This window comes from Alligator mississippiensis, chromosome 7 (genome assembly GCF_030867095.1).
Source record: "Alligator mississippiensis isolate rAllMis1 chromosome 7, rAllMis1, whole genome shotgun sequence".
NCBI lineage: Eukaryota > Metazoa > Chordata > Crocodylia > Alligatoridae > Alligator > Alligator mississippiensis.
In genome coordinates, this window is record NC_081830.1 from 74,842,481 (window position 1) to 74,864,851 (window position 22,371).

General features: G+C 39.6%; 1 protein-coding gene across 1 annotated transcript in view; it reads left to right on the top strand.

Annotated features, from left to right (window-relative positions):
* PRKCI (protein kinase C iota) overlaps positions 1-10,191 on the top strand; it is a 50,930-nt gene extending 40,739 nt beyond the window's left edge. The window contains exons 12-18 of the mRNA XM_006267721.4: positions 1,202-1,337; positions 2,764-2,851; positions 3,941-4,066; positions 4,194-4,273; positions 5,210-5,299; positions 5,632-5,747; positions 7,068-10,191. Coding sequence (XP_006267783.1) covers positions 1,202-1,337; positions 2,764-2,851; positions 3,941-4,066; positions 4,194-4,273; positions 5,210-5,299; positions 5,632-5,747; positions 7,068-7,155 — 724 coding nt within the window. The 3' untranslated portion in view covers positions 7,156-10,191. The remainder of the gene's footprint in view (positions 1-1,201; positions 1,338-2,763; positions 2,852-3,940; positions 4,067-4,193; positions 4,274-5,209; positions 5,300-5,631; positions 5,748-7,067) is intronic.
* Positions 10,192-22,371: the final 12,180 nt, after the last annotated feature.

Consider the following 22,371-nt stretch of genomic DNA (forward strand, 5'->3'; position numbering starts at 1 on the left):
CTTATACCTTAAGAAGAATAATTGAAAACACAGATACAAAATGGATGACACCTGGCTGGATGGCAGCATGACAGGGAAAGATTTAGGAGTCTTGGTGGATCACAGACTCAAAATGCATGTGCAGTGTAATGTAGCTGCACAAAAAGCAAATGTGATTTTGGACCGGATCAGTACAAGCATTAAGTGCAAGACACGTGAGGTGATAGTGCCTCTTTACTTAGTGCTGGTTAGGCCTTAGCTAGAGTAGTGTGCATTTTTGGGCTCATCATTTTAAAAAGGACATGGAAAAGTTAGACAGGGGCTAGAGGCAGGCAACAAAAATGATAAAAAGACGTAGAAGACAAGTCATATGAAGGGCAGTAGCAAATAGTTATTTTGGAGGAAATTGACATAAAGGAAATGGGCATGTTGAGCTTGCAGAAAAGGTGCTTAAGAGGGAACTTTATAGCAGTCTTCAAATATCTGAAAGGAAAACATTTTCTTACTACAGAGCAGAACGTGGAGCAGTGGCTATAAGTTGCAGCAAAGTAGGTTTAGAATGGTTATCAGTAAAAACTTCTTCCCTCTTAGAACAGTGAGGCAATGGAGTAGACTGCCTAGGGAAGTTGTGGAATCTCATCACTGGAGGTGTTCAAGAAGAGATTGGACAAGCATTGGTCAGTGGTGATCTAGGAATAGCTATGCCTATGCTATGCTATGGGTGTTTCCCGCACTTCTGGGCTTCAGTGGTTGCTGCATGGGGCCGGGAAGGAATCTTTTTTCCCCTTTCCTGCCACTGTATGTTTGCTAGGGGGCGCATTTCACCTTTCTCAGAAGCATTGGGTGTTCGCTAGAGTCAAGGCTGGGGATTTTGACTGAGATGTGCCAGTGCTCCTGCTGGGATATAAAGCTGGAGGTTGCTGGCTAGAGGGTCTTGCCTCACTGCTCAGGGTCAGTTCAGTTGCCATATTTGGGGTCAGGGTTAGATTGGTACAGACTGTGGGGTTTTGCCATACTCTGTAGGGGGGGCATGGTCTTTGGATCTCAAGTGTATTTTAACAACCCTCAGAGTAGCAGGATGTTGGCCACCATTGTCTTCCTGCTTCACTTACATTCACTCGAAGGTTGCTTTCTTGCTTCACTATGGATTATTCTGAAGTTGTGACTTGATTATGAAGTACTGAAGAGTATTTATCTAAAAAGCATCTTTCTTCATTTCTAGGTTTTATTCTGCAGAAATCAGCCTAGCATTAAACTACCTGCATGAAAGAGGGATAATCTACAGAGATTTGAAACTGGACAATGTATTACTGGATTCTGAGGGACACATTAAACTCACAGATTATGGCATGTGCAAGGTGAGGGGAAAATTAACTTCCAGACAAATACAATGCGACGCTTTCAGGTACCTTCTCTGTAATTTATTATAGTATCTTTCTAGCTGGATTTAAGTCTGTTGCATCAACTTGCATACACCTCAGGTAGAACAAAAAGATATATACAGTCTGCAGATGAAGAAAGCAGGAAAAAATATTCAAAGAAAGACTATGCACACATTTCAAATTAAGATTTCAATTGTGTATATAATATATAAACAAGATAGTTCCCAGTGTGACAATTTATTAACTCTGGCATTTTTGTATAATCCCCTTGATACCAGTACTTCAACCCTATGCTGTTACATGACTTAAAAAAAATAAACTTTTATTTGATGTGCTGGTTGAATAATGGCAGGTTGTTTTTGTTTTGTTTTTTAAGTAAACTCTGAAGTGATCATTCCTATCTTCAGTGACACATAATATCCTGCTATTTTGATATGATCAACTCTGCTAAACCACCTCTGTAAATAAGGGTTTGAACTAGACATACAGAGTGCCAGTCTTGCATACTAGAATAAAAGGATTTATTTAAACCGCACTTTGAACTTTTTTTCATTTTAGTCTCCACCTCGGACCTTTGTTATTAGATCAGTTTTATATTGACTGGATAATAGAAATATTCAGTAGTCTGAATTTCTTTGGACTTTGTCTTTGAGTGGTTTCAGCTTTTGTTATTAAATAAAACTAGGTTTGCACTGGAACTTCAGTTTTACTATAAACATTTTAAATCTATTTTGCTTTGTGTGCAATAGAATAGAATTGCAAATCATTATATCCTCATCTCTTTTTCCTAATTTAAGATGACTCCGTGTAAAACACATTTTTTAACAAACATGTATTTAATATGCTGTTTTTGTAGCTTAAATTTAACATCTAAAAGGAGTAAAATAGCTTCATTCTTTAAGAATGCTTAAAACATCATATTCAGACAGGTATAATGAAGATGCACAGCTTTTCTCAACACATTGTGCACGCTACACTCTGCATAAATTTCATCTCTAAAGATAGCACTTTGCATACAGATTACATACAGATCTATTTAAGACTAACTAATGATTTATTTTTTACAGGGCTTTTTTACATAAAAAATGGTCACATCTACTTGTGCAATTAATGCAACTGAATATACTAATCCCAACATCACCATCTACCTGTGTATATAAGGGCAGTAATTTACTGTGGCGTAAAATAGTACCTGCATCTGGCAGGTCTATCCTACACCAGAGTAAATTAATCTACTGTGCATTAATTACAGCGCATGTGTAGATGGTGACACTTTACTGTGCATTAAATTAATCTAATATACAGTAAAGTGCATGTGTAGATGTTCCCACAAAGTATGGTAAGGAATTTTTGGTTAACTAAAACTCTGTTTTTCCCCTGACTCTTATTTCCTTTTCTAAAGGAAGGGTTAAGGCCTGGAGATACAACCAGCACTTTCTGTGGGACTCCCAACTACATTGCTCCTGAGATCTTGCGAGGAGAGGATTATGGTAATTTGACAATGCAGTGCTATGTCATGAAGTACACTAGAGCTTGGTGCATTTGTTATTTAATAAATAAGCAAAGGAAATGGTCAAAATGAAACTACTGAAAGGCGGGTGTATAACTGACTGGATAATCAGGGATGGGGGAAGATGGAGTGGGGGTGAGACAGGAGAGTTGGTGACCTGGGGCAGCGAGTACTCCTGTCCTTTTAAAGGGGGTTCCCTCTCAAGCTGCCTGCTGCTGCCTCGACCCTCCCTGCTCTGTGCTGAGGGCTGGTCTCTTGCAGTGACTCTCAGAAAGCAGATACCCCATGCGAGGGGGTAGGGGGCAGCGGGAGGGGGAATGAGAGAGACCATCCTTCAGCACAGAGCATGGAAGGCTGAGTATCCTGCAGAAGGGATGAGCAGCCTGTGCTGACCCACTATCCTAAAAGGTTGCTGATCTCTGCATTTGGGATCTAACTCCTTGACATTCTACAACAATGAATTCCATAGTTAAATTATACCCTGGTAGAAAAAAAGTATTTAATAGCTTTGGAATTTTCTGCCTCTTTTTTTTTTTTTAATTTAATTGAATATTTCCCTGTGGTGCTAGAGAGAAGTTGCACCTAATCTACAGCATTGGGTTTTCTTGTTATGTCTCAATTTCTCTTTTAAGGCAAGCAGTTCTATCCTTTCTTGTCTTTCAGGTAAATTTATCTTTTTCTCTTCTCTTCTGGTAAATCAGCTGTTTCTTCAGAATTAGGTCATTTGCTTTGGTTTTTTTTTTTCTTCTTTCTTCTACCATTGCAGCTTTCTAACTTAAACACAAGTGTTACATCACAGAAACTGTCAAGTAAACTGGTACTTAAGCAACTTAAAATGTTTCATTCATATAAATGAGTGAATAGAACGTGTGCCTGTTGTAATAACATACACCAAGTGTATAAAAATATATATATATATATGGTAGATATCTCATCCAGCACATCACTGTATGCTTGAGGACAGAGTAAATTTCCAGGTAGCTTGGCTATAGCTGTAGTTCACAATGAAATGTTTCAGTAATTCCTTCTTGATGAAAGAGGTTTAATACTGTTTGCTTTTAAATCCTAGGATTCAGCGTAGACTGGTGGGCACTGGGTGTACTTATGTTTGAAATGATGGCAGGAAGATCACCATTTGACATTGTTGGAAGCTCTGATAACCCTGATCAGAACACAGAGGATTATCTCTTTCAAGGTGAGCATCCACACATGTAAAATATACTGGTAGGTGGGCTTTTTTTACTTCTTTAACAAAACAAAACAAAACACCCCTCCCTCCCAAACTTACAAAATTCTGACTCCCTAATTTTTTTTCCTTACAGTTATTTTGGAAAAGCAAATACGTATTCCACGATCCCTCTCTGTTAAAGCAGCAAGTGTTCTAAAAAGTTTTCTTAACAAGGTAAGATCTAGAACCATATACTTCAACTGAGAACAAGGGAAAAATGGGGGTGTGTTGAGGTTTTTTCCCCCTCTTTTAATTGGTATGTAGCTGACATCCAAATAGCCCTCTGGTAGAAGTCTGGTAGACAGGTTTTGAGCCTGGAAAGGATAGGCCCAAAACAAAACTCTTACAACTAAAAACCCATGGCATCAATGTGTCACCTCTGTTTTTGAAACTTGAAACTTTTCAGATACTCAATCCAAAATAAGAAGCTTAGAAATGCACTAAATATATCTATTTATCATTTTCCCTGAAGTTTCTTTCTACATGAAATAATTAAGAATTATTTAAATATTTCATCATCTGCTAGATGGTTGATGGAAGAAGTAATGGGATTCTTCTAACAACTCTGTTTCAAAGCAGAACATTTTACAGGTGATCCTTTTTTAAAAAGCCAGTTAACTTACTTTTGAACAAAGTTTACTCCCTCTACCTAATTTGTGTATTGTATTAGTTTAACTATTCTCTTTGGCTTTTAAATTACTTTGAATCTAGTCTTAGATGCACAATTTCAATGTTGTATACAAAACTGACGTAAACAGTCTACTGCCCATGTATCCCCACTTGTTTTCATAGTATTGAAATTTCATCTCTAACTTTGCTGCACCTGAATGAGAGCTAACCTGTAGATATTTATGAATAGGTTAGGTTAGTTAGGCTTTCTCCTTTAATTTTTTTTCCTTTTAGACCATAACCAGCTTATTTGGGCCATGAACTATGTCATGTACCTTTTTTCCTTTTAATTTCCACAAGATAGCGTAACACAAGAAATGACACGTTTTCTACTTTCCTCTATTTACAGCAAAACCTGTAATGAGTAACATCTTATGCATTTGATTTCTGGCACCCATTTGCAAAATGATTTGACACTTTAAAACATTCTGTCTTCCATAGGATCCAAAAGAACGTTTAGGCTGCCATCCTCAAACAGGATTTGCAGATATTCAGGGACATCCATTCTTCCGCAACGTTGACTGGGATCTGGTACGTAAATGTTTCGAGTCTTCTGTTTGTACAGTTCAGATGTGAGAGCATGTCTTTGCTGAAACAAAGCAGGGTCAGCACTTTATAGCCAGATAAATTTTTAAATAGTAAATTTACATATGATAGGGAAATGGTAGAGAGGAATATGAAGATTCCATAAGCTCTTCTTACATATAGTAACCATAGACATGTACTGCAGTAAATTAATGGATTATTTGCCCAAAAAAGGTAATTTAACAATAATCTTCAACCTTGTTTAAACAAAAGTGCTGTTGAATAGGTTGTAACTCTTGTAACTCATATTTTTTATCTTGGAATAATTTTATTTCTAGATGGAACAAAAACAAGTGGTTCCTCCATTTAAACCAAATATATCAGGGGAGTTTGGTCTGGATAATTTTGATTCCCAATTCACTAATGAACCAGTGCAGCTCACTCCAGATGATGAGTAAGTATCAAGTATATTACAGTGTTTTTGAAATTTTGAATTTGAGTTGCTAACTAATAAAGATGTGTATTTCATATGGGTAACTATATCACACTTTCTAATGCTGGGGCTAGGAATTCCATTCAGAGTGTAACTTTACACTTGCAAAATCTGGTCCATTTTTACCAAGATTCATAAAGGGGGAGGGAGAACCTTTAGGTATAGGAAAGATGCTCTGGAGAAGCTTGAAATGTGGAAAGGGTAAATAATTTCTGCTTTAAAGTTTGAGTCTTTTATGTATTTCCCCTTAGGAAACATTTGTCTAATATAAAAATTCACATTTCCACATGATCTATTTTTATAAATTTTATTGCATCCAAATTTCAATGAACTTTCCTGGATTTTGAAGTCAAAGAACTTGCCTCATGAATCTACTGAGAATTCCTTGATAGGAAAGGATTTTTTGTTTTTAACTGGCTAGTTTTCAGTGTAATGAAAAACCTTGTTAAGATGCAGTGTAATACATAATACATAATAATTTGAAACTAACAATGTAGATGAGGCTTCCTACCACCAAAGCCTGAAATACAAAGGTAGGTCAAATTTAAATAAATTTAAAAAACAAAGAAACAAAACTTCATCCTTCTACAGCTTGGCTGCATAAGACATCCTTAATATGGAACATACTAAGGATCTCTTACCCTTATTGGCAACTTCATTGGTTGCTCTACTTCGACTGAGTGGCTGATCCTATTTTGATGCCAGGGGGAGGACCAGAAAATGGTAGGAGTGGACTGGGAAAATAGGGCTGATGTAGGGGAACAGAAGGGAGAGGGAGCAAGTTCCTAATGGCAGAGTGCTACAGAATGGCCGTGTCTACATGTACATTTACTGCGCAGTAAGCAGGTTTATGCTGGCATCTACATGTGTAGGCATTTAAAACTCAGTAATGCTGTGTGAGGACCAACTTGAGACTACAGTTAGTCTACACACAATGTTACTGTGCAGTAAGGCGTCTACATGTGTTACTGCACAGTAACTAAATTGGTGTAAATTTGATGCCTGCTTCATGCAGGTATCAAATTTATGCCCAAGTCAGCGTAAGTCACCATATTTGCTGCATAGTATGGGCATGCACATGTGGATGCTGCCTGTACTGTGTGGCAATTTTTGGGTATTGTACAGTAAATGCGCATATATAGACATGCCCAATATGTCCCCTTGAGACAAACTGTGTATGTTTGTTTTGTTTTGTTTTATACAACTGCCATTCTTAGTTTAGTAATATTGTAAGTAGCAATGTTTTTGACTCAAGATAGTAACTAGTTTTTATTTTAACAGTGATATTGTGAAGAAGATCGACCAGTCGGAATTCGAAGGTTTTGAATATATCAATCCGCTTTTGATGTCAGCTGAGGAATGTGTCTGATCTTCCTCTTCTAGACTGTGCCATTTGTTGCGTTATACTGTTTTCTGCATGGATAAGCAACTTGTTGTTTGGATGCACTTGCATAGAATGGTTAACTGACTATTTTATCCGTGCCACTAACTGTGGTTTATTCACTGATTCTCAGCATTCATTGTTGCAGCCAGCTACTGTGCAGCACTTGCTCTGGGTTGCACAAAAATTTAAAATGTTTTTTCAACAATCTTGCCAAAGTTGAATTGTAATAAATAATCTGGTATATAGGGTGCCTAAATGATGTAGTGAATTTTGCTGTATAATCTGCTGATTGTGTAATGTAGCTATGTATTTTGAAGAAAAACCTTGGTACTGCTTTTCAAGAGTTCATTTTGCATCCAGTCACATAATAAAATAGTACTAAATAGCTTCCATACTCTTGGCAAGATTAAGGTACTAGGTCTGGTAACTTGTAAGATTCTACCTTTTCCCTTCCTTGCTTCTCCTCCCCACCCCACCTTGTTTTTCCTTATCATTTCTAGATGACAGTGGAAGCTGAAGTGTTGTCCCTGCAGACTCAGATAACACTAGGACAGCCGTTCTTTTAAACAGCAGTAGAACAAAAATGTAACTGCTTTCTTGGAATAGGAAACATTTGATTCATCCCAGGGGATGATCATAATAGAACTGATAGATTACACTCCTCAGTTTATTTCTGACTGGTAACTAGGAATAACATTATAAAGCCTTTGGTATGTGAAAAGCACGTGCCTTTCTGAGCCTGTCCTTTTCATCAAGGGTATTAGTGTATAAAGTGTCAGCGTAAATGAGTAGAATAAGTTCATACTTGTAAAAAAAGAAAAAACTAGGATTACTGATGGAAATGGGCAGCTAATATTTGAGAATGTAGGACTTCATGTTATAGGGCACGTTTACACATGCTCCAGGGGTGGAGGGTGGTGCTTTCATAATAAGAGCGGCTCTTGGAGCCTCTTTGATTAAAGTGTCGCAGTGTCCCATGTATCGGCATCCTCTCACTTCAAAATAGCGGTAAAGGCACTTGAACTAAAGCTCATTCAACAAGCTTTCGTTCAAGTGCCCTGCTGCTATTTTGAAGTACAGGGACGCTGATACGTGAGACAGGCTGCTAGAGCACTGTAATTACCATGCTCCAGCAGACTCAGTTTAATCAAGTCTGCTCCGACACGCTATAATTACAGTGTGTCAGAGCAGCCTCTGTGCTTGTGTACAGGCACCCATAATTCTTTAATTTTATAGATGCTCCTTTGGCAGATCAGAAATTGTTATCTTACAGCCTACATAAGGAGGAGAGTCTCATTGCCATCCTGCTTGAAAAACATTCCATTATGCCAGTAGAAAAAGGCATGTTTCTGTGTTACCCCAGTATCTAAAAAAGGAGTGCCCTCACAGTGGCTCTTTTACTCTTATTCTGGATATATATTATTGTAATATCACTACATATTGTAATCTCTAAATACTAAGAGTCTATAATGGACTCAGATGAACTAACTGACAAAGCAATTAGAAAATAGAGTAACTAAATTGAGTTAACTTGCTTGAAGGTATCATTCTTTTGTCTGTCATGTTGATAGCTAATGTAATATACACTACAGAGAGAGCTAAATTGTCAAACTATTTTGTTTGAATTTTTGAGGAATTTCTTTGGCTGAAGGGATGCCAAATCTGTTTTATTCTGATTTTAACACTTTTTAAAGGAAAAGGGATTTTAGGAGAGAGGTAATCAATTTGTATTATGCAAGGAAAAGCTGTGAGCTAACATGCTAAGTATTAATAAAAGCAGAATTATTAATGTTCTGCAAACAGAACTTAGCAAGAATCATCTGAAGTTTTAATGAGCTTTCCTCTCTGCTGCTGAAAATTTATAGAGCATCAAGATTATCAATTTATAGCATCAAAATTGAAATGCCTTCAAACATGTACTTTTTTTCCTGAACTGACTAGTTAGCTTCACAGAGAACAATCAATACTACTTGGGGCCATAATACAGTACCTCGCTCAGACTTTTTTTCCCCCACACGGTCTACTAATAAATCTCTCTAGAGTTAGGAAGCTAAACTTTCAAAATAAACAAGTAATTTTTGGGAAGTGCTGAGCTCATCTTTTATGAAAATCAAGCTCCTTTTAAGGTCAAATGGGTTACTTAAGCTTTACTGTGACATTTCAATTTTGTCTTCAAGGGCAGCCAGTGATTGTAATATCTTTAGAACTGCATCTAGGCAGTACTTGCTTCACAAAAGGAATATTTGTGATAATCTTGAAGTCTTTAGCCTCTGACTTCTAAAGTCAAGTCATCTCTGTGTAGAAGCCAGGAATGTGCTGGTATTAAAAGGTTGCTGTCTTGAATGAATTAACTTGCCCTTGCACAGGGGTATAACTTCATATAGGATATTCAATAAAATGTCTTTATATAGGGAAGTGCATTTTTGTTTTTCATTGTACACATTTAAGAATTAATGAATACTTTCATGTTTTGGGGTTTTTGCCATTCTTGAAGCAAAATAAAAGGTTTGTTTTTGTGGGGGGGGGCAGTTAACAGATAATGTTACAAAATATACACACTACTTCTTTTTATGTATCTTAACTTATGGTTGGCCTTCTGTTTCAGTATCATTTAGTTAACACAAAATGTGATAGATATTTTTAAAAGTTGTCACTGCAAGGTTTGTTGTTTTTTTTTACTTTTTCATTTTTTTTCCAAGCTAAGTGCCATGGCATTAACTGTTATTGTTAAGTGTGTAGTGGCTGTCTTAATATTCAGCAGGGAAATTGTGCACAGACAGTCAAGTACAGTAGGTTCTTGTTTTTGAAAGAATTAACTATCTACATCAGGTGCATGATGTGCTTATGTTGAGTAAACCTCATTTTTGTATACAAACTGGGTGCTCTTCTAGTTAATACTGTACTATTTTCACGTGGAATAATGTCTTGGATATTGTTGTGTAATCATTCCCTGTATCTGTGCATACTTTTTACTTTTAAATCTTTAAATAAAGCATTTATACTAGGCCTCACTATTAACAACAGTTGAATAACTTGAGATATTTTTGGGTTGTAGTTGGAGTCTCTCAATAGTTTATCCACGGCTGTTCTGCAAAGTAGCCCTACAAGTCTGTGTGGTATATATTTTACACAGTGGCTGTAGATCTTGGGGGACCCTTCTGAAATTCTTACCCAACAAAAGAATACAGGAACAAATTTGCTTTTGGAAAAAGAAGAAGCAAAACTGAGGGACAGCAGGGATGATAACCATTTTTTGACAGGCTCAGCGGACTAAAAAAAAATTAGCTATTTGAAGTTGTATTCTTTTGTGTGTTAAACTAGATTGGGAAAAGTGTGTGAATTCTGAAATCACGTCATACAAACAGCTATGGAGATCTATTCTGTTGGAACCAAACATGTTTGGTGCAAGTAGATCTTCTATTCTATATAGCTCTTCTCAGAAATGATGATTAAAAAAAGATAGCCTGACTTAAGACTGCCAAATCACATTGCATTCAGCTCTGTTGTCTTGGATACACATCAAGGGCCTGACAGACATATTTCTTTATACTAGAAGGAGAATGTCTTTGTGTGTGTGTGTGTGTGTGTAGTGTTGTTACTGCAAGGCCCTTCCCTCCCCTCCCCCAAGTGGAGCACCCCAATGGCTTCTCAGAGATGAGGCCAAGCACTAGTAAGCACATGGTTTTGGGATGCTATTTCATTATTTTGGGAACTGAATGTGGGAATTTGGGATTATATTCTTTATATTATTTAGGATTGCTCTTGAGTCCTGAGTTGCAAAGATGCTTGCTCTTTTCCTTTTTGATCCTATAGTGGATTCCTCTTGGTACAAGTTATCGACCTGTGAGTTGTAACCACTTTGTCCTTTCTCTATTTGCTAAATAAAAGGAAGTTTTGGAAGGATTCCATTGTGGAAAAGTTGAAGGACCGCTGCTCTAGAATTTAATTCAGGCTCAGATTTTGAGTGGTCTTACTTTTGAGTTGTCATTACCTGAGGAATGCCAATATTATCACCATTTTTAAAAAGAGAGAGAAGGATGACTCTGGAAACCGTCAAGGCATCATCCTCCTCTCCATCACTGGGAAGATTCTTGCTCAAATTCTGCTGAACTGACTGCTCCCTCTTGCCAAATAAATTTTTCCCACATCTCTCAATGTGGCTTCAGCCCATCAAGAGACACTATGCACGTGATTTTTTGTGGCCCAGAAGATCTAGGGGAAGTGCCAAGAACAACACCAGGAATCCTATATGGCCTTTAATCAATTTGACCAAAGCCTTTGACTCTTAACTGTGAGGCTCTATGGAAGACCTTACTGAAGTTGGCTGGCCAGGGAAACATATCACCATCCTAAGACTCCTTCATGACCAGATGACTGTGTCCATCTTATGCAGTGGCTCCACTACACAGCCCTTTGCCATTTGAACTGGCATCAAGCAAGGCTGAATGATTGCACCAATTTTGTTTTCCATCTTTCTTGCAGTTATCAACATGCTCATCCGTGACTCTGCCACATGGCATTAGCATCAAGTACAGGATGAACAGGAACCTTTTCAATCTTCCCTGCCTCCATGCGGAAACCAAAGTTACATCAGCCTCAGTTGTGGAATTTCAGTACACTAATGATTCTGCTGTCATTACACATACTGAGCAGGACCTACAAATTCCCCTTAATTGCTTCTCTCAAGCATATCATTGCTAAGGACTGGCCCCTTAATATAAAAAAAACAAAGATACTTCACCAGTCTGTTCCAGACCAATTAACTCCCCCCGCAAAGATCCTTATTGATGGATAGGAGCTGGAGAATGTTGAACACTTTTTGCATACCTTGGCAGCCTTCTCTCAAAGAAGGTCAATATTAACAAGAAGATCCAATATAGAATCCGATATGTGAGCTCTGCCTTCGGAAGACTGTATTATCATTTGTTCAACTATCACGACATTGGGACTTGAACAAAGCTCTTATTCTACAAGGCTGTGGTAAGCCCAACTCTTCTCTATGGCTGTGAAGCTTGGGTGACCTACAGGGACCACCTGAAAAGTCTGGAATGCCTTTACCAGTGCTACTTCCAGAAGATCCTTGGCATAAAGTGGGAAGATTGTTGCAGAAATGCCAGTGTCCTCACACATGCCAACACCCTCAGTATGAAAGCATTGATTATTCAATGTTAGCTGCGGTGGACAGGACACTGTACGTGTGCTTGATGCATGTTTTCCAAAACAGCTGCTATGCTCCCAGCTTGGCCAAGGACAAAGGACAGGTGGGGGCCAAAGGAAACGGTTTAAAGGGTACCCTCAAGATTAACATTAGGAAGTATGACATTGACACCACAAATTGGGAAAAACTAGCCTGGGGACAGGGCTGCATGGCAACTCCTTTTGGGAGAAGGTACATCTTACTTTGAGGAAAACAGTCTTTCCCTGGAGACAGAAAAATTACAGAAATGGAAGGAAAGGAAACTAGACTAAAAAAGTCTGTGGTTTGACCCTCCCTTTAACAGTGATGTGACATCTGCCAGTCTGCAGTTCTAGGATCAGCCTTCTTAGCCATCAACAGACTCGTCTAGAACCCTTTTACTTGACCCATGACAATGATCATCCATGACCATGAGGGATCACCGACAACGATGACCTCAGCCAGAAGAATCAGTGAAACCACAGATTTTCTTGAATTTTTTCATATTTCACCATACAGCTGTCTGCTTTCTAATGAAGCCATTCTAATTAGATTATGCCATAGGCAACAATTGATCCTCTAGATCATGGTATACATGTAAGAGGACGAGTCAGGTGCCCGATGAATCTGCTTGTGGATGATGAGCCCAATTTGAGAGCAGACCTATGTGTTGCCCAAGTTGGAGTCCAGCACACTGCTTTCTTCTTTCTCGCTTTGCTTCCCTTCTCTAGATCAAAGCAGCTTCATGTTCTGCTGCACTCAGTGCCAGATGTTCCCTTCAGGTTGGAGGGTATTCTGCGCACTCTTTCAAGCTTTCTACATTAATGTTGAATGACTTCATGTCATTTTTGCACATGTCATGGTACCACCATAAAGGACACCCCTGCTTTCTAGAGTCATTTTGAATCTTGCTTTACAAAATATTCCTGGGGACACTTGTCTCCTCCCAGTGTGCTTGTATTCCTATATTCACATACCTTGATGAGCACTTCAGACTTTAAATATCCAAAAATATTGTAGACCAAAAGTATGGTAATATCATTAGTCATAAATACTGTATTTTAGAAAACGTAAAAAAAATAAAACTGACTGGTTCTGCGCCCTTTTCGTTTTTGTTAAACTGGCCTCACTTGAGCTTTAAACAATAGAAGAGATGCATTAAAAATATGAAATAGTCATATTTGCTTAACTGAGGATGCTCTGGAATGGGTTAAATTGCAGTTACTTCTGGAGAGCTTGTATCAAACCCTTTTTGAAGTAGCCTTCTTCCAGGGGGTTGAACCAGATGACCCACAAAGTTCCTTCCAATCCTGCAATCCAGTGGCATAAAGTTGATTTTGGCATTGGCTACATACATACGAAAGGAAACAAATTCTAGGTTTCATATAATTTAAAGACTTAAACTCCAACTGCAAGCAAGATCCACGTTCCAGATTTGGCCCAAAGATCCTATCCCCCTCCCGCAGCATACTTTATTTTGTGGTTGCTCTAGTTGTTCTGGGACCTGGGTACCGGAGTGGCTGGAAAGGGTGCCTGTGTGGTGCAATCCAGCCAGAGCAGCAGCTGCACTGCACATGGTAGCCTCTCCAGCCAGACTGCACTGCATGCAGCACCCACTGCAAAAACTCAGACTGGGCTGCATGTGACACAACTGATCTGGGACCTACACTGCACATGGCACCTGCAAGTGCTGCATGCAGCATGGGTCCAGACCAGCTGGAGCAGGTACTATGTTCAGCGTGCATCCCAGAGCAAACACCATATATCAGTCTGTCTGGGATGGTCAACATGTGCAGTGTGGCAGCTACTCCAGCTGGATCGTACCATATGCATTGCCCTTTCCAGCTCTCTAGAATCCATACCACGTGGGTCCCAAACTGGAATTAGGTATGCTGGGGGGGAAGGGGGAAGGCTGTGATCCTCATCTGACCTGCAGACTGGCTCTATGCCACTCCTGCAGCTCTATAGACCAGGTGAGTTTGACACCCCTGTTGTATACAGTTAAAATAATCGTGCAGCACCAAGAAAGAGAGTTGAGCAAAGTGACCAGGGACACGTGGTAGAATTGTAGAAATGTAGGCCTTGTATGTGTAAGATTGATTTCAGGCCTGTATAGACTGTCTATGACTTATTTGGCCAACTCTTCTTAACCTCCAGTGAAGGAACTCCCACAACCTCCCTAAGCAGCCTGCTTCACCCCAGTAATTAGCATGTTCTTCCTATTATCTTGCCTAGGTCCACAGCAGGCAGCATATGTTTGTGTGTGTGCAGTGGCACAGGGCTGTTTTTGGACAGCAGCATGGGTCTGTGGGGCTGCCACTGATAACCATGTCCATTGGGGTCCAGACACACTGAATTCAGAAGAATGCCCCCCCCCCCCCCTAAGTTCCAGGAGTCTGCTGAATGGAACAGTTCCGCAGGCCATGTGTTTCACACCCTTGCTTTAAATGCATTGGAAGGCTGCTACATGTTTTCCATCTTTTCTGTATACTAAACAAGCCCTGTTCCTTCATCTTTTTCATCTAGGCCATGGTTTTTAAGCGTCTTGGCATTCTTCTTGTTCTTCTAGATTCACACCCCTCTTTCTAGATGTCCTCTTTTTAAAAGGTGATCAACACTGGACACAGTACTCCACCAGTGCTGAGAAGAGTGGAATTATTATTCCTGTTCTACTTAAGTGTTCCTATTTATATACCCCAGAATTAATTTGCCTTTTATGCAACACCATCCCCTTCCAAGTTGCCTGCAGTGCCAAATGGAACTAGTACCAAGAAACCCTGTAAAACCCTACTTTAGATGCCCTCTTAATTTGTTGCAGGATCATTGATAATGCCTCTTGCTAATTTTAACCCATCTGAGGTTGACTATATTAAGGCAGTATTTATTTAGCTTGAGCTCCCTTAGCATGAGGGACAGAATCAAAATCTTTACTAAGTTAAGTCAAGGTACATCACATCTGCTGTTTTCCTCTTCATCCATTAGTTCAGTTTCACTGGCACAAGAAACAAGGTGAGTTTGACATGACCTGTTTTTAACATGCATATTGGCTGTTTAATCATTTTAATATTTTCTAGGTACTTGGAAATTGATTGTTTAATACTGTGCTCTAGAATCTCTCTGGCAAGTGAAATTAGGCTGATTGGTGTATAGTTCTCTAGGTCAGCTTTTTTTTTCTTTTTTTAAAGATAGAAAATTGAAAGGAAAAAATAATACATGAATAGCCAAGCCCCTGTAAGCACTGCTGTTCCTTAGTAATAATTGTACAAAACAGATGAGCTGTAGAGCACATTTTCTGTTGAACTGCAGTTTTCTTAATTCTCAGTCCCAACATTTAACCAAGTTTTATAAAATCTGTAGCAATTATACAGATGGTTTCAAAAAGAAAAAGTCAGGATGCACTTGGGCTAGATGTAAATGTTAGGTGCTGAAACATTCCTGTTAGGTATTTAGGCCTGCATCAGATGTGGGGAGAATGTAGTCCAGAACATGCATCATACTGAGCAGGGACTAGAGCAGGGGTGGGCAAAATGTGGCTCGTGGGCCGGATGTGGCCCGCCAGGCCATTCTATAGGGCCCGCAGGGCCTCTAAAAAATTTGGAAAATTAATATTTATCTGCCCCTGGCTGCCTGTCATGCGGCCCTCAATGACTTGCCAAAACTCAGTAAGCGGACCTCCAACCAAAATAATTGCCTGCCCCTGGACTAGAGCTAGCCACTAGGAAATGTCCTGAAGAGCTGAGCAGGTCAGTAAAGAAGGTGGTACTACTGCTCACCTTTTGTATAATAGTCCAGCAATCAGAACACTCATCTAGGAAGCAAGAGATCTCTGTTCAGTTCTTACCTCAACCTCATGTAGACTATTCTGGGTGGAGATGCTCTTGCTCCTTTCTGTTGAAGCCATGTCACTGTATAGCAAATAATGTGATATCCATTGGACATGAGTTGTTTTACCTTTTTTTTTTTCGGGGGCGGGGGAGACGGTGTTAAAATTACATATTCTTAAAATACTACCTTGAAACAACTGCATAATTTTATTATCCCTTGCCAGAAGCACTATTTAATTGAACATAGTGTCATTCCAGAGAGTGTGTATATATACGGAAACTAAGAAGTGCTAACTTTCTCTCGCATCCCGTAGGAAACGCCCTTTGTTCACAAATGTGCAACTTGAATTAAATTTTATTTTAAAAAGTGTGATAAAATTCTTTACACATTTAACAGTTTGACAAACAGGTTTAGTATCTGTGTGTTAACCAGCTCAACTGAAGGAGACTTATTTTAAGTTTTATACATTAGCTGACACTTTACATGCAGCAGTGTGGAAGGAATTTTTTCACTTACGCATTAGAAATGCAGATCAGTTGTCTCACTCTCTCCCCTTCCTAGGGTGTGGGTGAGAGGTATCACCCACCAGAGACTGTTAGAGGTGACTTGTAAGGAATGCGAAAGAATTGCTTGTGCCTTTTTTTCTTTTTTTGCTTTATAAAGTACTGAGAGTCTGCCTTTTATGGGAGTGTTCTGTTTGCTTTTATTTTAGAAATACCAGGAATGTCAAACTATTTTTTTCTGGAGGACCTGATCAATACGTTATGAGATGGATCAGCTATCTAACTGCAAAAATAAATACTCCCTTCAGGTAATATTTATACATTAAAGAAACTAAAAACATACTAGACTATTTTTTTTCTTTCTTTTGGAGCTCCCTTTTAAGAGTCTTGCACAAAAGCAAACCTGACAACATCTGAAGCAGTTTTAAATTTAAACATAATATAATGTTCTGAACAGCTGGATGAACTTAGTTGGGCACTTGATTTTAAATCCACCTTCAACGTGAATAGCCTCAGGCCCCTAAGAAATGTACTGATTTTCATTCATAGGTACAGAGATTAGTAGTAGGAGTAAGTCCTTCTGTATTTTATTAGTGCAACTCACAAACAAGTTATGAAAATCTTAAAGGTAAAGTTTTAGCCATATAACTGTTTTGGTACTAATGTGCTTTACAAACCTTAAACATACTTGAATGAACTAAGAATTTAAGTGCGACAGCCAGGCACACAGGGTCACCATGCAATAAGGCAAAGGGCTGGAGAGAAGTTATGGGCAAGGGCAGCAGGACATATCCTAAATGATGATGGAAAAAATTGTAAGATCTAGAATGTGCACCTGGCAGCATGGCTTTTTCTGGCTTCAACTTAGTTTTGTACCTCCATTTCCCCATCTGTTACATAAGTTAAGCGGATAAGTGCAGGCTCAGGCTTAGCCCTGCCTGGATGATGCCCTATCTGCATTGCTCAGCTGCTCTGCAAAGAGGTAAGCACTGAAATATATAACTTCGTTTTGAAATTGGATGCTATTCAATGTACAAAAGTTATGGAAGAAGTTTCTTCAGTCATTTTCCCTAATGCACCTTTATTACAAACAGCTCCTTAATGCCACAGTTACAAGCACATAGTATGGGCACATAAGAATGCATGTGCCCATTGGTATGCTTGTGTGTAGTACTCTTCTCTATTGGAAACAACATACTACCCAGGTGGCTTAAGTATAGATTCACTCTATTCCATGAGCGAAGACTGCTATTTTCTTTCATTGATGGTTGGTATTGAAGACAAAAGCCTTCATGAACCATCTCTCTCTCACTTTCCTGAACAACTAGTTGCCTTTGACATTTGTCTTTCTGTGGTCCCACAGATCAGCAAATCCTCATGACAGATCACTGAAATCAGTGCATTTAATAACTGCTCTCAGCATTTTAAAAATACCTCCCAATACAGTGCTTCTTCATCCCCCCAGGTTGGGTAAAGGGACCCCCCCCCCCCCCATAGTTCCCTGATTGCCAGATAGGAATTGCATCAAACTTCATTGCCAAGAAACCTGATTATTCTTTGGAATGTAAACAAACAAAAATGTTACCAATAAATTTTAAAACAATTCTGTGCAACTTTGGGTGTGGAAATGCATTTTGGTATTTTGTTAATTCTCGACTGCTCACTAGATTGCAGGGCATAGCTACAATTTGCACAGAGCCACCAGATTTCTCCTATCTTAGATACTATAGTGATGGATGCAATAGAGAATTCCAAAACTGATTGGGCAATTGGCTCCATTCCCCTATTTTCTTGAAGATTTTTTCTAAATTTCCAAACTCCTTGGAGCTAATCATATAGATATTTGCACAATAGACTTACATATTGCTACAAATATATGTGTATTCAGTATGTTAGGGTAAGGCCATATATACATAGTCCTGTGTGGTACTGTTTTGATGCAGGTTAAAGAACTAGAGTGACAGAAAATATCAGAGTTTAAAGTGGTCTCAAGGAAATGCTGAGTCTCATTGCATATATGTCCAATTAAATTACTATGGGGGACATTAGACCTGGTTTAAACGACATTTATGATGCACATTCTTCCTTGAAAAAATAGGGAAGAATTTTAAATCATAGAAAGTTAGAGTTGCAAGGGACCTCAAAGGTCATCTAGTCCAACCCCCTGCTCAAAGTACAGCTATCCCCAACTAGATCATTGCAACCAGGGCTTTGTCAATCTGGGCCTTAAAAACCTGCAAGGATGGAGATTCCACCACCTTTCTAGGTAACCTATTCCGGTGTTTCACTACCCTCTTACTGATTTTTTTTCTAATATCCAACTTAAACTTCCCTTGCTGTAACTTGAGACCATTGCTCCTTGTTCTGTCACCTGTCACCACAGTCTAGCTTTATCTGCTTTGGAACCATCCTTCAGGGAGTTAAAGGCTGCTGTTATATCCCGTCTCGGTCATCTCTTCTGCAGACCAAATAAACCCAGTTCCCTCAGCCTCTCCTCAGAAGTCATGTGCCCCAGCCTCCAAACCATTTTCATTGCTCTCCACTGTACTCTCTTCAACTTGTCCACACACTTTCTATAGTGGGGTCCCAAAACTGGACACAGTACTCCAGATGTGGCCTCACCAGTGCTGAATAGAGTGGAGTCATTATTTTTCTTGATCTGCTGGCAACACTCCTACTAATGCAGCCCAGTATGCTGTTAGCCTTCTTGGCAACAAGGGCACACTGTTGACTCATATCTATCTTATTGTCCACTGTAACCCCCAGGTCCTCTTCTGCAGAGCTGCTGCTTAGCCAGTCAGTTCCCAGGCTGTAATAGTGCATGGGATTGTTCTGTCCAAAGTGCAGGACTTTGCACTTGTCCTCATTGATCCTCATGAGATTTATTTTGGCCTAATCCTCCAATTCGTCTAGGTTACTCTGAATCCTAGGCCTATCCTGCAGTGCATCTACTACACCCCACAGCTTGGTCTTATTCATAAACTTGCTGAGGGTGCAATCTATCCCATCTTCCAGATCGTTAATGAAGATGTTGAACAAAACCAGCCCCAGGACTGGCCTCTGGGACACTCGACTTGATACTGGCTGGCAACTTGACATTGAGCCATTAATTACTATCAGTTAAGTCTGACAATCCTGCCAACTTTTTATCCACCTTACAGTCCATTCATCCAACCCCTACTTCCTCAGCTTGCTTGCAAGAATGCTGTGGGAGATGGTATCAAAAGACTTGCTAAAGTCAAAAGCCTTGTTTTTCCTTTTGTCTTGCTTATCTCTACCTATTTACATTTTCACTGACTCCTCCACACTTTTAGCTTCTCTCATTCCTTGGAGTCTTAGACCAGCAGACTCCCTGTGCCTGATGAAGGGTGACTGCACCCAAAAGCTTGCTAAGAACTTTTTTCCAGCTACTCAGTTGATCTAATAAAAGATATTACATCTACACAAAGAACTTTGCCTTGCTAAAGTCAAGGTATACTATGTCCATTTATTTCCCAGGGCCAGTCATTTCATCATAGAAGGCAATCAGGTATGGCTTGCCCTTGCTGAATCCATGCTGACTGTACCTAATCACCTTCTTCTCCCTGAAGTGCTTAGAAACAGATTCTTTGAGGACCTGATCCATGATTTTTCCAGGGACTGAGGTGAGACTGACTGATCTGTAGTTCCTTGGATCCTCCTTTCCTTTCTTAAAGATGGGCGCTATATTTGCCCTTTTCCAATTGCCTGGGACCACCCCTAATTGCTACAAGTTTTCAAAGGTAATGGCTAGCAGCTCTTCAATCATATCAACCCAGCTCCCTTAGCACCCTTGGATGCATTGCATCCATCCCCATAAGCTTGTACATGTCTAGCTTTTCTAAATAGTCCCTAACTTGTTCTTTCACCACTGAGGGCTGCTCACCTCCTCCCCAAACTGTGCTGCCTGGTACAGTAGTCTGGGAGCTGACGTTGCCTGTAAAGACCAAGGTAAAAAAGGCATAGAGTACTTCAGTGTTTTCCTTATTTGTCACTAGGTTGCCTCTGCCATTCAGTAAGGGACCCACGCTGTCCTGGACCTTCCTCTTGTTGCTAACATACTTGTAGACACCCTTCTTGTTACCCTTCATGCCCCTTGCTAGCTGCAACTTCAGTTGCGCGATTGGGCCTTCCTGACTTCATCACTGCCATCACTGCATGCCCAAGCAAGATTCTTATAATCCTCCCGTGATCTTTTTCCAAGCTTCTACTTCTTGTAAGCTTCCTTTTTGTGTTTAAGATCTCTGAAGAATTCTCTGCTAATCCAAGCTGGTTGCTTGCCACGTTTTTTATTCTTACTGCACATAGGGATGATTTGTTCCTGCACCCTCAGTAAGGTTTCTTTAAAATACAACCAGTTCTCCTGGACTCCTTTCTCCCTCAGACTGAGTTTCCAGAGAATCCTGCCGATCAGTTCCCTGAGGGAGTCAAAGTCTGCTTTTCTGAAGTCCAGGGTCCATACTCTGTTGCTCTCCTTTTTTCCTTTTGTCAGGATCCTGAACTCAACTATCCTGCAGTCACTGCTGCTTAACTTACCATCAACTTCTACAACCCCCAATTCTTCCCTTGTGAGCAGTAGATCAAGAAAAGCACTGCCCCTAGTTAATCTCTCCAACACTTGCACCAGAAGGTTGTCTCCAATGTTCTCCAAAAATTTCCTGGATTGCCTGTGCACAGCTGTATTGCCCTCCCACCAGATGTCAGGGGATTGAAGTCCCCCATGAAAATCAGGGCCTGTGATCTAGAAGCTTCTGCTAAACATTAACTAACAGAAATGGAGAGCATACCAAGTTGAAATGATTTGGATTTGCCAGTCAAGGAACACAGCAGGATTACATCAGCATCACTGGAGGTCAATAAAGGTGAACCCATAATGGCTATACATCAGTGACTGACTGACCAGGTGTGTCACAACTGGTCGAGGGTCATATAACAGTTGTTAGAGAATAACACACAAACCAAATACCAATGCGGCCTATTTCTAAAATGAAATGCACACAAGCCACATTTGTTATGTGACTGCATAAAACTTAGTATAGGCTCATGCTTTGATTTGTGGATATATAAAACTATTCTTGGCTTTGTGTTGGCAGAACTATTACTACATACTCAGTCATAGCTGTTTATTCAATTATACTACTATGTGGATATTTATTTTTTGCATTACAATAGCACCTACAGGGCCAAATCAGACCAGAAGCCATTGCATTAGCTGCTGTGCAAATAGCCTATACCAGTGATGCAACAATTTAAGTTTAAGATCAGATACAAAAACTGGATAGAATAAAACAAGACTGGGTGGGGGTGGAGGGTGTATGAGAGCAAAAGGGTGATAGCAGAAAGAACACATTTTTGTATAGGCAAGCGGTGTGTAGAATTTATAGATACCAAGAGGAGGTTTGTTTGTTTTTTTTGTTATTATTCTAAAAATAAATCTTATCCTGTGCAATAGTCCCAGCTCACCACCTGCTTAATTATCATCAGCTTGCAGTGCTCTAGGGCTAGGCAACATGATAGATTAAAACTTTAAGAAAGGATTTAAGAAGAATCAAGCAGTAGCTTTATAGGTTTATTCAAGGAGTGTTATGTCAATAAGCAATGCCTGAAGAAAGTTAAGACAGACCAATTAAAGTGTGCAGTCAACGTGTATAAGTTAAAAAACATTGAACTAATTTGTGG